Source organism: Otolemur garnettii, unplaced genomic scaffold, assembly GCF_000181295.1.
Source record: "Otolemur garnettii isolate 467f Iridium unplaced genomic scaffold, OtoGar3 scaffold00045, whole genome shotgun sequence".
NCBI classification, from domain to species: Eukaryota; Metazoa; Chordata; class Mammalia; order Primates; family Galagidae; genus Otolemur; species Otolemur garnettii.
This window is the reverse complement of record NW_003852440.1, coordinates 6,273,192-6,285,697: the sequence shown is the minus strand read 5'-3', so window position 1 is coordinate 6,285,697 and position 12,506 is coordinate 6,273,192. Positions and strand designations below refer to the sequence as shown.

Here is a 12,506-nt window from a genome sequence, read left to right as displayed (position 1 = left end):
CTTGCCTCAGCCTCCCTAGTAGCTGGGACTACAGGTGCCTACCACAACACCAGCTATTTTTTTGTTGCAGTTTGGCTGGGACTGGATTTGAAGCCGCCACCCTCAGTATATGGGGCTGGCGCCCTACTCACTGAGCCACATGGAGCAAATAAAGATGCCACCTCGGAATGTTGTGGGGTTTATGAGATAATACACACTCTGCGTGTGGGGTAGGCTCTTCTGTCGCTGGGTTTGGGAACTGGTGGGGATCTTCATAGGGGACTTTGAAAGTCGGAGTTCTCAGTCATAGACCAGAAGAGTGTTCCAGGCAGAAGGAGCAGGCATGGAAAGGCAGGGAGATGCCAAAAGAAGCACGCAGCACGAGTGTGGGCCCTCTCTCCCCAGGACCGGCGGTACACCGAGAGGAGCTGTGTCTGCCCTGAAAAGGGCTTTTGTATACTGTGCTGAGAAACATCTTTTTAAAACTCCTTTCTTCACTTTGTCATGTAGTAAAAAGGCATCCTGCTTTTTGTTGCTTTTAGTAATTTCTAACAATAAGAACAGTATTTGTTATTTGCCTTTGACATACATCCCATATAGTCTATTTTGGGGAAAAAAAAATTTCAAAAAACCACAAAATATTTACTAAATAAATATTTATGTGGACACTTGGTACTGGTGTTTACTTTTTCTTAGCTAACAGCAGTGCCTGGCTGGATCTAATTTTATAGCGTAGAAACCACAGTGGGAGAGGATAGATAGATAGATAGATAGATAGTGCAGTGGTTCTCATCCTTCTAATGCTGCAGCTCTTTAATACAGTTCCTGTGGGTCGCAACCCTCAGGTTGAGAATCGCTGGTCTAGTGTGATGTTTGGTACCTAGTATAAATTATATTTCCAAAATTTATTTCATGTGGTTTTTTATATAAAATTACTTTTCTTCTTAATTTCATTTTCAGAGGAATGATAAAGTGCCCTCAGGCCACCTTTTATTTCATAAGCTGAGTGAAATCATCCCTTTACCTTTGGCTAAGTAACTGGCACTTTTCTGCACTAATACTGAAAAATGTAATGAAAACCATTATTAATTTTATTATAAATTTACAGTCGTGAGGATGTGTAGGTGAGGAGCCAAGTGAAAAGTGGGATTAAGTCAAAGTTGGCAGAGTTCCTCTCTTTCCCTTGCTCAGGTCCTAGACACTGGCGGCCAGACCTTTACAGCCCCTCTTTGGGAAAACTGCCTTGGCCAAGAGAAAAGGCAGAGATGTTGGTACTCAAGGTTCCTACAAGTGAAAGTCATTTACTTAAGCGCCTCTGATCAGCTGTAGTGCTACTTACAAATGTGAATGGACAGCCGAGGATCAGTCAGACCTTTGAGAGCAAACTTCTGTCATGTGGAGACCAAAACAAATAATCGAAATTAGTTGAAATAGATGCAATGCAGGGAACAGAAGAAAACCTAAAAATATACTATAATAGCTTCAAGGGCCTAAAAGACTTTCAGATAATAAAATAACTTGGAAAAAATTTTTAAGCTACATTAAATCTTTAAAAGCAAATCAGAAGATTTGTGAAAGAAAATTGAGGAAATTTTTGCCACCCAGCCCAAGTTTACCTGCCTGCTGCCCAAGAGAAAGCCAGTATCTAGAGATAGTAGGGTTTACAGAAGAAAAGTGTTTATTCTGCATAGCGCTAAGCAGGGAAATGGGAGAAACTGCTCAACTCTGCCCCAAGAATTGGGGAGACAGGATTTTTAAAGACAGTTCGGTGGGCAAAGAGGTTTAGGCAATCAGGGTCTACTAAATGGCTGGTTTCAGGGGCGAAACCATCAGTGCTTTGGTTTTAGGCTACTGTCTGGGTGGGTTAGCCAGTGTACTGGAATGCAGGACGTTGAGTGGAAGGTGTAGGACCAGTTGAGTCAGTGTCTTGGTCTTGGTGGGTCAGTCAATCCAGTGGAATCCAGGACCTGGAAGATACCTCAAAAATGTACCACTAGGCTCCAATTATAGAGATGCAAACAAGGGGACAATAACTGTTAGGAAGTGAATGAGGGGACAGTGGCTGGTTGTTATCATTATTTTAGCTGAGCCTGTTCCTTTACAGAATTTTGGGGCCCTTATTCTAGTTTTCACTTTGTGTACCCCAGTATCATTCTGTAAAGGTGATCAAACATGGAGATGGTACATAAGAAAGTCAGGTCAGATTAGGAGGTCCAACATCTAAATAATAGGATGAGGAGATTCAGAGAAGAAAAATGTTAGTAAAATGGATCTGCAGATAAGTAACTTAAAAATTTTTCCTGGAACTCAGTGATTTGATCTTCTATATCAGAAGTTTGCAAACTTTTTCTGTAAAGGGCCAGATAATAAATATTTTAGGCTCTGTGGGACCTAAGGCATATACCTTATTTGCACAACTCCTCCAGCTATAAATGACATGTAAATGGATGGGTGTGACCAGATCCGATCCTAAGACTGTAAGTTTGTCATTTTCTGCCCTACATTGAAAAGCTCAGTCTGCGCTCAGCCCAGTAAGTGGAAAAACAAAAAGACCGATCACTGAGGCATATCACCGTGGAATTTTAGAATAAAGTAGAATAAAGAGAATGTTTCAAATCTTGGGAATAGGTGGTTAAGGGGCTTCAAAACCTTGAGAGAAACTCTTTCCAGGCTAAAAACTTCCTCTGCTTGGAAACAACTTCCTTGGAAGCTATTAGAAGATGTATTCTTTTAAAATGAGAGAACAAACCAAGAATGATGAAACCATGAGAGGATCCAGGAAACAGGCAACAACTCAGGAAAAAAATCAGGCAATTCCATATGACTAAGGTGAAAAGAAAACCTAGGGAACAGCCCATGAGGGCCCCTGGTGGGGTGTTTCTGAGGAGAAGAAAGACAAAACCTAATCACTTACCATGTTTGACCATGTTAAGGGGTTTACAGTTTTGATGAAGAATTTGAGGTGAAATAGGGGTAGGTATATAGAAAAAGAACCATTTTTTTTTAAAGCACTAATTTTTAGTATCAGTAAGAAAGAAAGTGTTCTGGAAAGTCAGTGTGATCAGCAGTGAAGTATATGATAAATTAATATTGATGTATCCAAAGTGGTACTACTGATTTTATTAGAGATGAAAAGGTTTTAGGAGGTTAGGGATGTAGGAATTAAATTATTTGTATCAGTGGTTCTCAGCCTTCCTGATGCCGCAGTGTATTCTCATTGTTGAAAGGGGGTTGCAACCCACAGGTTGAGAACCGCTGATTTATATAGTAAGAAATCAGTGAGTAACACGTAAATCAGAAAAACCAGAAAGCAGTAGTTGCAAACAAACTACTGTATTCGGAAACAAGATGGAGTGTGAAAGTAGTTGCTTCTGGGGAGCAAAATCAGAATTGATAAGTAAGGATTGATAAGAGGATTTCTATTTTGTTATAAGCCTTGTAATAGTATTTGACTTTTTAAGTTCCTTATTGCTTTTTTAAGTTAAATTTTTATTCTTAATAAGTGTACAGTTCAATTGATAAGATAAATGTTTGCTTAGATGTTAACTAGTCCAGTGCCATTAACATGCTAATAGTGTAGTTTTCTGTTTATATTTGTGTCATTTTAAAATTTATTTTATTATTTTATTTTTTTGAGACAGAGCCTCAAGCTGTCGCCCTGGGTGGAGTGCTGTGGCATCACAGCTCACAGCAACCTCCAACTCCTGGGCTTAAGTGATTCTCCTGCCTCTGCCTCCCAAGTAGCTGGGACCACAGGTGCCTGCCACAATACTCGACTATTTTTTGGTTGTAGTTGTCATTGTTGTTTGGTAGGCCCAGGCTGGATTCAAACCCGCCAGCTCTGGTGTATGTGGCTGGCACCTTAGCTGCTTGAGCTACAGGTGCCAATCCTGTGTCATTTTTTAAATTAGTTTTGGTTTCTGAGTACTTGCATTATTAATATTTGGCTTCCTTGGCTATGATGAAAAAAAATCTACTCTTAGAAACATGAGTCAGTCCTGTGTTAGTCTCAATATAGAACTTAATTTAGTTATTATCTATAAATAGTTTCAAATCACCTCCACTACCAGAAAGTTATAAAAGGGCCATAATAGTCCCAGCATGTAACTGAGCAGTTGGAGCAATGAAAGTGTATAGTCCTCCAGCTCTCTCTCAGAGGCAGCATGGACCCAGAGTCGACCGCCTTCTGTTGTAAGTATTGGCTCTTGTTTCAGGAGCTTCGTAATATTAAAACTTGATCATCTTGTTAAATTTTCTTCATTCTTCATTTGTTTACGATTGGAATAGTGAAGTGTTAATGTTACACAATCAAAGCAGTATCTATGTAGTTTTATTTTCTGACAAATGTCAGAACAGCAGTGTTAGTGTTACCAATTGAGAACATTTTTCCTAGTATGATCTACTTCCGTGTCAAAATTGAAACCATTTTCTTTATTTGTCTAATGCTATTCATTGTATTTAAGGCTGGATGAAATATATCTTGAAATTTTGTTATTTACATTTTACTTGCTTCAAAAAATAAGTCATGAATAAACTAAAAATCTGAATATATGTAAGTTATTAATTTTGTTGTAGGGCAGTACTCCACATACCTATTTACATTTAGGGCTAAGCTTTTTTTGGAGAAAAATAGGTATTTTGGTGGTAGAAGCAACTATGTCTCAGTGTTTTACTTTGGTGGCTATAATGTCAGTCATTTGAGCTATAATTGTTTCTGAAAAAAGTTATATTCTTTTCTCAGAAACTTTCAAATGATTGCAGCATGCATATCCTGACTTTTTAAAGAATTAATCTTGTCAGATTTTTTTGAGAACATCTTCGGACTACAGAGTACATATTAATGACTGAAGAGAAGTAGGAAGAGAAGCCAGGTACACTTTTCATGTGTGAGTTGGCAGTGATAATTCTGAGAAAAGTGTAATATATAAATTTGGAAACTCCTTGTCAAAAGATATACTACATGTCTTATTTTGGAGGTCAAAACATGAAAATTGGGTTTATAAACCATCTAATTTAGGTATGAATTATTCATAGCACTAAAGATTTATAAGCCAGAAGTTTTCTGCTTGATACACTATTTTGGGAAATCTGTTTAGATTGACATCTTTTCAGTGAACAGGGTAAAAATTAGCTAGAGATGTTTAACACATTTCCTTTCTTACCTTCAAAACAAGAAAATGCAGTCAGAGAGTCTCCTGCAGCTAAATGAATTGTTTCTATGAATCATGTATCAATGAAATTGGAAAGACTCCTTGGCACTTGTGCTCCTCTCCTGCATCACTAGGTACTCCATAATCTTTCATTCATGAGCACCTTAGAATCTTAAAGCATGTGGAACGTTCCTTTTAAATCACTACAGCCCAGTTCCAAATGTCGTTGTTCATTTACCCTTTCAGATTCATTTTCCCCATGCCTGACCTTCTGCCTGTGAAGCTTGCTTTTTTTATATGCACTGAGAGCATTGTGCTTCTAGGAGAAACAGCTATTACTTGCTGGAACAATAACAAGAACTTGAATGAGAAATGAAATACAGTCATAGAATACCTTGTGGCTCTACTGTCAACAATATTTGCATTATCATGTTAATAACGTAAACTCTGAGTATTGATTATTCAATATCTTAACTGCTTGTAATAATCAGTATTTTTGTGGTGAGGGATTAGAAAATAGATATCTAAAGTTAATGTACATAAGTAAGAAACAGCTAAAGGAGTATGAAACAGGTGGGAGAGTTGGGGCAGTGAACTGCTGGTTTTAATTGTAAGGCTTTAAAAACTATGTACTTGTATTACTTTCATAAAAACAGAAGTGACACACAGATATGAAAAGGAACTATAAACTTGGATCTTTTCATCACAGATTTCTTGGTACAGCTACTATGCTCTGAAGTTAATTACAGTGCCTTCTTTAGCCTCCATATTCAGACATCTTGTAATTAGAATGATGAGAACATATATTTTTGCTCGTTAGGCCCCACAGATTGTTAAGAGCACTATATTTTAAGTAGACTTTATATTTTGGACACATGTTGAATGTTTAAAATTTAAAACAAACTTCTGCTGAATTTATTCATTAAATAGTTTACTTTAAAAATTAATCAACCTGACCTTTCTGTTTATTTTATTTTTATTTATTTATTTTTATTTTTTTTGAGTCGGAGTGTTATTGCGTCACCCTTGGTAGGGTGCTGTGGCATCATAGCTCACAGCAACCTCAAACTTTTGAGCTTGGCTTTACGTGATTCTCTTGCCTCAGCCTCCCAAGTAGCTGGGACTATAGTCACCTGCCACAACACCAGGCTATGTTTTCGTTCTTGCAGTTATCATTGTTGTTTAGCAGGCTCAGGCTGGGTCCGAACCCACCAGCCTCGGTGTATGTGGCTGGGACTGTAACCACTGTACTACCAGCACTGAGCCTCTGTTTAGTTTAAAAAGTATTCTTTTGTATACTTCTAATTTCTTCCCCTCGTCCTCACAGTGATACTGTTATCCCTCAAAAACTTTGGAGGCTAGTGATTTATTATAGCATAATGAAGTCAGTACTATAAAATTAAAACTGATTTTATTATTGATGTTCAATATCTAAACTACAATAAGCTCTACCTTTACCATAGGTTTTTTTGTTTTTGTTGTGCAGTCATTGTTAAGTATGGTGATATGTCCAAAGGGAAGTTGTGAGTTTTTGTGAAAGAAGTTAGGGTTGATTGCTTATCAAGTAGGTTTTTTCTTTTGTTTTAAAATCAGCTTAGGAAACATGAAGGGAGAGATTCTTGGAAAAATTTATTGGTGGGTTGATAGTGCTGTGAGGAACAGAGCGCAGCACACACGTGCTGTCACTTAACTTTGCCTCTATCAGTTATCAGCTAGTTCAGAAAAGGCCCTGTCTTGAAATGTCTAGGTAATATTAGTGCTCACCTTTACTGAGTGTTCTTATGCTCCAGATGCGTTTTAAAGAGCTTTTAAGGCATTAATTACCTCACTTATTCTGCCCTACAAGGCTATGAAATATGTATGTGTAAGATGAAGATAACTTGGTAAGAGAAGGTTAATTGGCACAAGTTTTCTGAAAGATGGTTTTGGAACTAGGTATGGAAAAGCTCAGTGCTGTGGCTCATGCCTGGAATGCCAGAACTTAGTGCAGGAGGGATCACTTGAGGCCATGGGTTTGAGACCAGCTTAGGCAACATAGCAAGAACAAGCTTTTACTAGAGAAAAATTTTAAGAAATTGCTCTTTTCATCTAGCAAATTGGAGTCAGTATTAATCTTATATAGAAACAAATAGAAAAGGGTTCAAAGATGAAGTTTAATGTTTGTTGTAGTATTGGTAATATATTAGGATAACTCAACTTACTGTAGGAGACTACTTAAACGATGGGTAACTAAACAATCAAATATTATTCATTCATGGAAAATAAAGATGCTGAAACGAGGGCTTAGGATAAAATTGTTAATTTCTCCCATTGTGTATTGAGAGAAAGAAAAGCAGATTTCAGAAGAGTACCAGATTATGATTCCATTTTACTCGGTTTTTAAAGTTTAAGTGTGTATTTTTACAGAAGAAAGTGTCTGGAAGTATATATACACCAAAATATTAATTATAGTTGCCTCTGAATATGAGATTTCAGTGATTTAAAACTTATTTCTTCTTGTCTGTTTTTCATTCAGTCATCATTTGTGGCACTATTACTGTGACCAGCTGTTGTGTTTTCTGAAGTGTTAATGTATCAGTTGAAATATGATAGTATATTTTAGGGAGGAAATTATAATTTTATAATTTTTTTATTAAATGATTAAAATAATGACTTTTGGTCATTAAAGTGATATGTTCAGTTACTTGGAAAATTAATTTATTTGTAACAATTTATTCATGAGAAGTACAGAATAAAACGAGGCCTTAGTGTAATGTGCTAAGCATTTAGCCAATATGATGCTGAGAGGAGGAATACTTTCATTTGTATGAAATATATGTCATTGGCTTGGCGCCAGCCACATACATCGAAGCTGACGGGTTCAAACCTGGCCCGTGCCAGCTAAGAAACAACGAGACCTGCAACCAAAAAATAGCCAGGCGTTGTGGCGGGTGCCTGTAGTTCCAGCTACTCGAGAGGCTGAGGCGAGAGACTTGCTTAAGCCCAAGAGTTTGAGATTACTGTGAGCTGTGACACCATGGCACTCTACTGAGGGTGATGGAGTGAAACTCTGTCTCAAAAAAAAACCCATCAGAAATACATGCCATCTCTAAGGTATCTTTTCCTCGCGTGAGAGGAGAGACGTTGATTGTGTGCACTACATTGCTTTGATTTGAATCAGAAATAAAAGTTCACCAGGATTTATTTTGAAAACAATAGCTTTTTAACATTGAGTAACCATAGATGCATAATTGTAATTTTTTTCAAAATTTTGTTACAGACAACTACAAGAACAGCAACGACAAAAGGAGCTGGAACGGGAAAGACTGGAGAGAGAGAGAATGGAAAGGGAAAGGTTGGAGAGAGAGAGGGTAGAAAGGGAGAGGCTGGAGCAAGAGCATCTGGAGAGAGAGAGACAGGAGCGAGAACGCGATCGGCAGGAACGCCTGGAGAGGGAGAGGCAAGACAGACAAGAGCGCGAGAGGCTGGAGCGAGTGGAACGGGAGAGGCAAGAGAGGGAGCGGCAGGAGCAGTTAGAAAGGGAACAGCTGGAATGGGAAAGAGAACGCAGAGTGTCCAGTGCTGGTAAGAAATTTGCAGACTTCTGTTGTTGATCTGAGCTTGGATGGTGTTTTCTGCAGTCATGTATTAAAACAGCTTCACATCTGAGATGCTTTGGGATTAAGCAATACAATTTGAAATTTTGAAAAATAAATAGCAATTGCTACTTTAACATTTTATTTTTCATTTCTCTCTGTATTGCTTTTATTGCTTGGAGATTTAAAGAAAACTGTTGGAAAATTTTATTCTGGCTTCTAATTCTTCTAACTCCCTATAAATTAGCTATAGAATGTAAGTATGTTTTTATGGGAAATTTTTTATATTGGTTGCCTTGGAATATATTTCACCTATGAGACCACTTAAATTGACTCAGATTTCTTCAGTATTATAGTACCATTCAGCAAGAAATTTGCTGAAAGTTTTTGAAGGAGGAATTAAGAAAGTAAGGAAAATTCTCTCTGAAACTTTATAAATCTATTTTCTTGTGTTGTTAAACATTAGTGAAAATTACTAATCTGGTGGAATTTATTAAAGACATAAGAATTAGGTGGCTGAAAGTTTGAATTGGGATTTTTTTTTTTTTTTTTTGAGACAGAGCCTCAAGCTGTCCCCCTGGGTAGAGTGCCATGGCATCACAGCTCACAGCAACCTCCAACTCCTGGGCTCAAGCGAGTCTCCTGCCTCCGCCTCCCAAGTAGCTGGGACCACAGGCACCCGCCACAACACCTGGCTATTCTTTGGTTGCAGCCATCATTGTTGTTTGGTGGGCCCAGGCTGGATTCGAACCCGCCACCTTAGGTTTATGTGGCTGGTGTCTTAGCCACTTGAGCCACAGGCACCGAGCCTGAGTTGGGATATTTTAACATTCATTATAGGATTTATTTTTATTCCTTATGGCATTACAAGTTTCAATGTAGGTTGATTAAATATTGATTCGTTGGTTTTTATTGTTTAATTAATTTGTTTTCAACTACCTAATTATTTTCTAGAGTTATGGCGAAGAAAACAAAACTTTTCCACAAATAATCATTGAATGAATAGGAAATTCTTCGCTCTTTGTAGTAAATAAATGTTTTTACCAGTTTTGCTATTTGTTGCTTAAAAAAAAAAAAACAACTAGGCTGAGCGTATTGGCTTACACCTGTAATCCTAGCATTCTGAGAGGCCAAGGCGAGTGGATTGCCTAAGCTCACAAGTTCGAGACTAGTCTGAGCCAAAACGAGATCTCGTCTCTAAAAATAACTGGCTGTTGTGGTAGGCGCCTGTAGTCCCAGCTACTCCAGAGGCTGAGGCCAGAGAATCCCTTGAGCCCAAGAATTTGAGGTTGCTGTAAACTATGAGGCCATGGCGCTCTGTCGAGGGCGACAAAATGAAACTCTGTTTCAAAAAAAAAAAAACAACTAAATTTATTCTTCTGTTTATGCTCCTATTCATGTAATTTTAATGTCCTTTTAGTGGACTAAATAACAAAAATTAAGATTACTACTAGCCTTTTCTTATAAAGGATACATTAATCCACTTAATTTATTAATTCACTAGTTAGATAAAAAGAAAACTTATTTCATCCTCTTTTCAGATCTCAAAATGTATTTACAAGTTAAAATATTCTTGGTTGAAAGTAGTTATTTACACATGTGCCTAATTCTCTGGTACTAACTGTAGTCTACATTGATACATTTTATCTGAATGCTGGTTTTGTGACTTCACTAGCTCCCTTTTTCTCTCTCCTTTTTTATCCTGTCTTTGCTGCTGCTTTCCACCTTCTGTCCAGCTCCATCTTCAGACAGCTCCCTGTATAGCGCTCCACTTGCTGAGTATTCCAGTTGCCAGCCTCCTCCAGCACCTCCTCCATCATATGCTAAAGTCATCTCAGCTCCAGTGTCCGATGCCACTCCTGATTATGCGGTGGTGACTGCTTTGCCACCTACTTCCACACCCCCTACACCACCACTGCGACACTCAGCGACACGTTTTGCAACATCTTTAGGTTCAGCCTTCCACCCCGTTCTTCCCCATTATGCTACAGCTCCTCGTCCTCTGAACAAAAACTCTCGACCTTCTTCTCCTGTGAACACACCCTCTTCTCAGCCTCCAGCTACGAAGCCCTGTGCCTGGTCTACTTCCAGTTTTTCGCCCCTCCCTCCATCTCCTCCAATAATGATTAGCAGCCCCCCAGGCAAAGCTACTGGTCCAAGGCCTGTCCTCCCTGTTTGTGTTTCTTCTCCTGTGCCCCAAATGCCTCCATCACCGACAGCACCCAATGGGCTGCTTGACTCTGTAACATATCCAGTATCTCCACCGCCTACCTCAGGGCCAGCAGCTCCTCCGCCGCCGCCTCCACTGCCTTCCCTCGCATCACTCTCACACTGTGGATCTCAAGCTTCTCCTCCTCCAAGCACCCCTGTTGCCTCAACTCCCTCATCCAAGCCTAGTGTTCTCCCTTCTCCCTCTGCAGCTGCCCCTGCCTCTGTTGAGACTCCTCTAAACTCTGTGCTGGGAGACTCTTCTGCTTCTGAGCCAGGCTTGCAGGCAGCCTCTCAGCCGGCCGAGACTCCAGCCCAGCAGGGTAAGGCTTTCATTATTGCTACTCACAACTAATCATTTGAAAATAGATAGCAGAAACTGTAATTGCCTAGAAGAATGGGTAGACTGGTTTTGATAGTTGAACATCTATATGTAGTATTGCTATGTATTTAAAATGTTTTACAATTTAAAGTAGACACTTGGTGCCTGTAGCACAGTGGTTACAGCACCAGCCACATACACCAAAGTTGGCGGGTTTAAACAGGCCCCAGGCCTGCTAAACAACAATGACAACAGCAACAAAAGATAGCCGGGTGTTGTGGCAGGCGCCTATAGTCCCCACTACTTGGGAGGCTGAGGCAAGAGAATCATTTAAGCCCAGCAGTTTGAGGTTGCTGTGAGCTGTGATACCATAGCACTCTACTGGAGGTGATATAGTAAGACTCTGTCTCAAAAAAAAAAAAATTTAAAGTAGAAAAATTAAGTTAAATTTTACTGTTAGATTAATTGCATTTGAAGGGTCAAAACAAAGAATTTCCATGTCGAACTAGGTTTTGTTATCTTTTGCAGTATCATTGTTAAATGTGTTTCCTGGCTCGGCACCTGTGGCTCAAGTGGCTAAGGCGCCAGCCACATATACCTAAGGTGGCAAGTTTGAATCCAGTCCGGGCCCGCCAAACAACAATGTAGGCTGCAACCAAAAACAAATAGCCAGTTGTTGTGGTGGGTGCCTATGGTCCCAGCTTCTTGGGAGGCGGAGGCAGGAGAACTGCTTGAGCCCAGGAGTTGGAGGTTGCTGTGAGCTGTGATGCCACAACACTCTACCCAGGGTAGATTTTATACTCCTTTGTGATTTGAACATTTCCTACCTCCCATCTTATAGGATAAAACTCCTCTGTGAACCTCCAAATGTTATGCTATTTAATTATTTCTGAGAGTATTTTGAGGTTTCACTTTGTACTAGTAAATTCCTTTACTTTAGTGCAATTCTCAACCCTGACTACACATTGAATTGTGAAATATTTTTAAAATACTGAAGAGTGGGACTTGCCCCTCTTTTCTATTTCTAACCCGGCCACTTTGTCTCTAAATAATTAATATAGAAGTTAACTGTATCACTTAATGTTTACGTGGACTGTTTTGGGTTTGTTATTTCCAATGGTACTGCCATCATATGCACTAGTTTGGTTTTTTTTTTTTTTTCAGGGATATACTTACATCATTTCCAAATTTTATAAGCACTTATTTTATTTACCAAATCCCCACTGAAAAAAATTAGGTGATCTGTTGCGTAGTTCTATTTCTTTTTTCTTT

At 38.9% G+C, this 12,506-nt stretch overlaps 1 protein-coding gene across 4 annotated transcripts in view; it reads left to right on the top strand.

The window, feature by feature from the left end:
- The window catches only part of ENAH (ENAH, actin regulator), a 179,570-nt gene that overhangs the window by 145,741 nt on the left and 21,323 nt on the right, over positions 1-12,506 (top strand). For 2 of the 4 annotated variants that reach the window (XM_023513887.1, XM_012805916.2), the window contains exons 5-6: positions 8,389-8,693; positions 11,125-11,235. In XM_023513887.1, the coding sequence (XP_023369655.1) occupies positions 8,389-8,693; positions 11,125-11,235 (416 nt within the window). The remainder of the gene's footprint in view (positions 1-8,388; positions 8,694-11,124; positions 11,236-12,506) is intronic. The other 2 variants (XM_023513889.1, XM_023513888.1) reach the window with 1 other exon arrangement.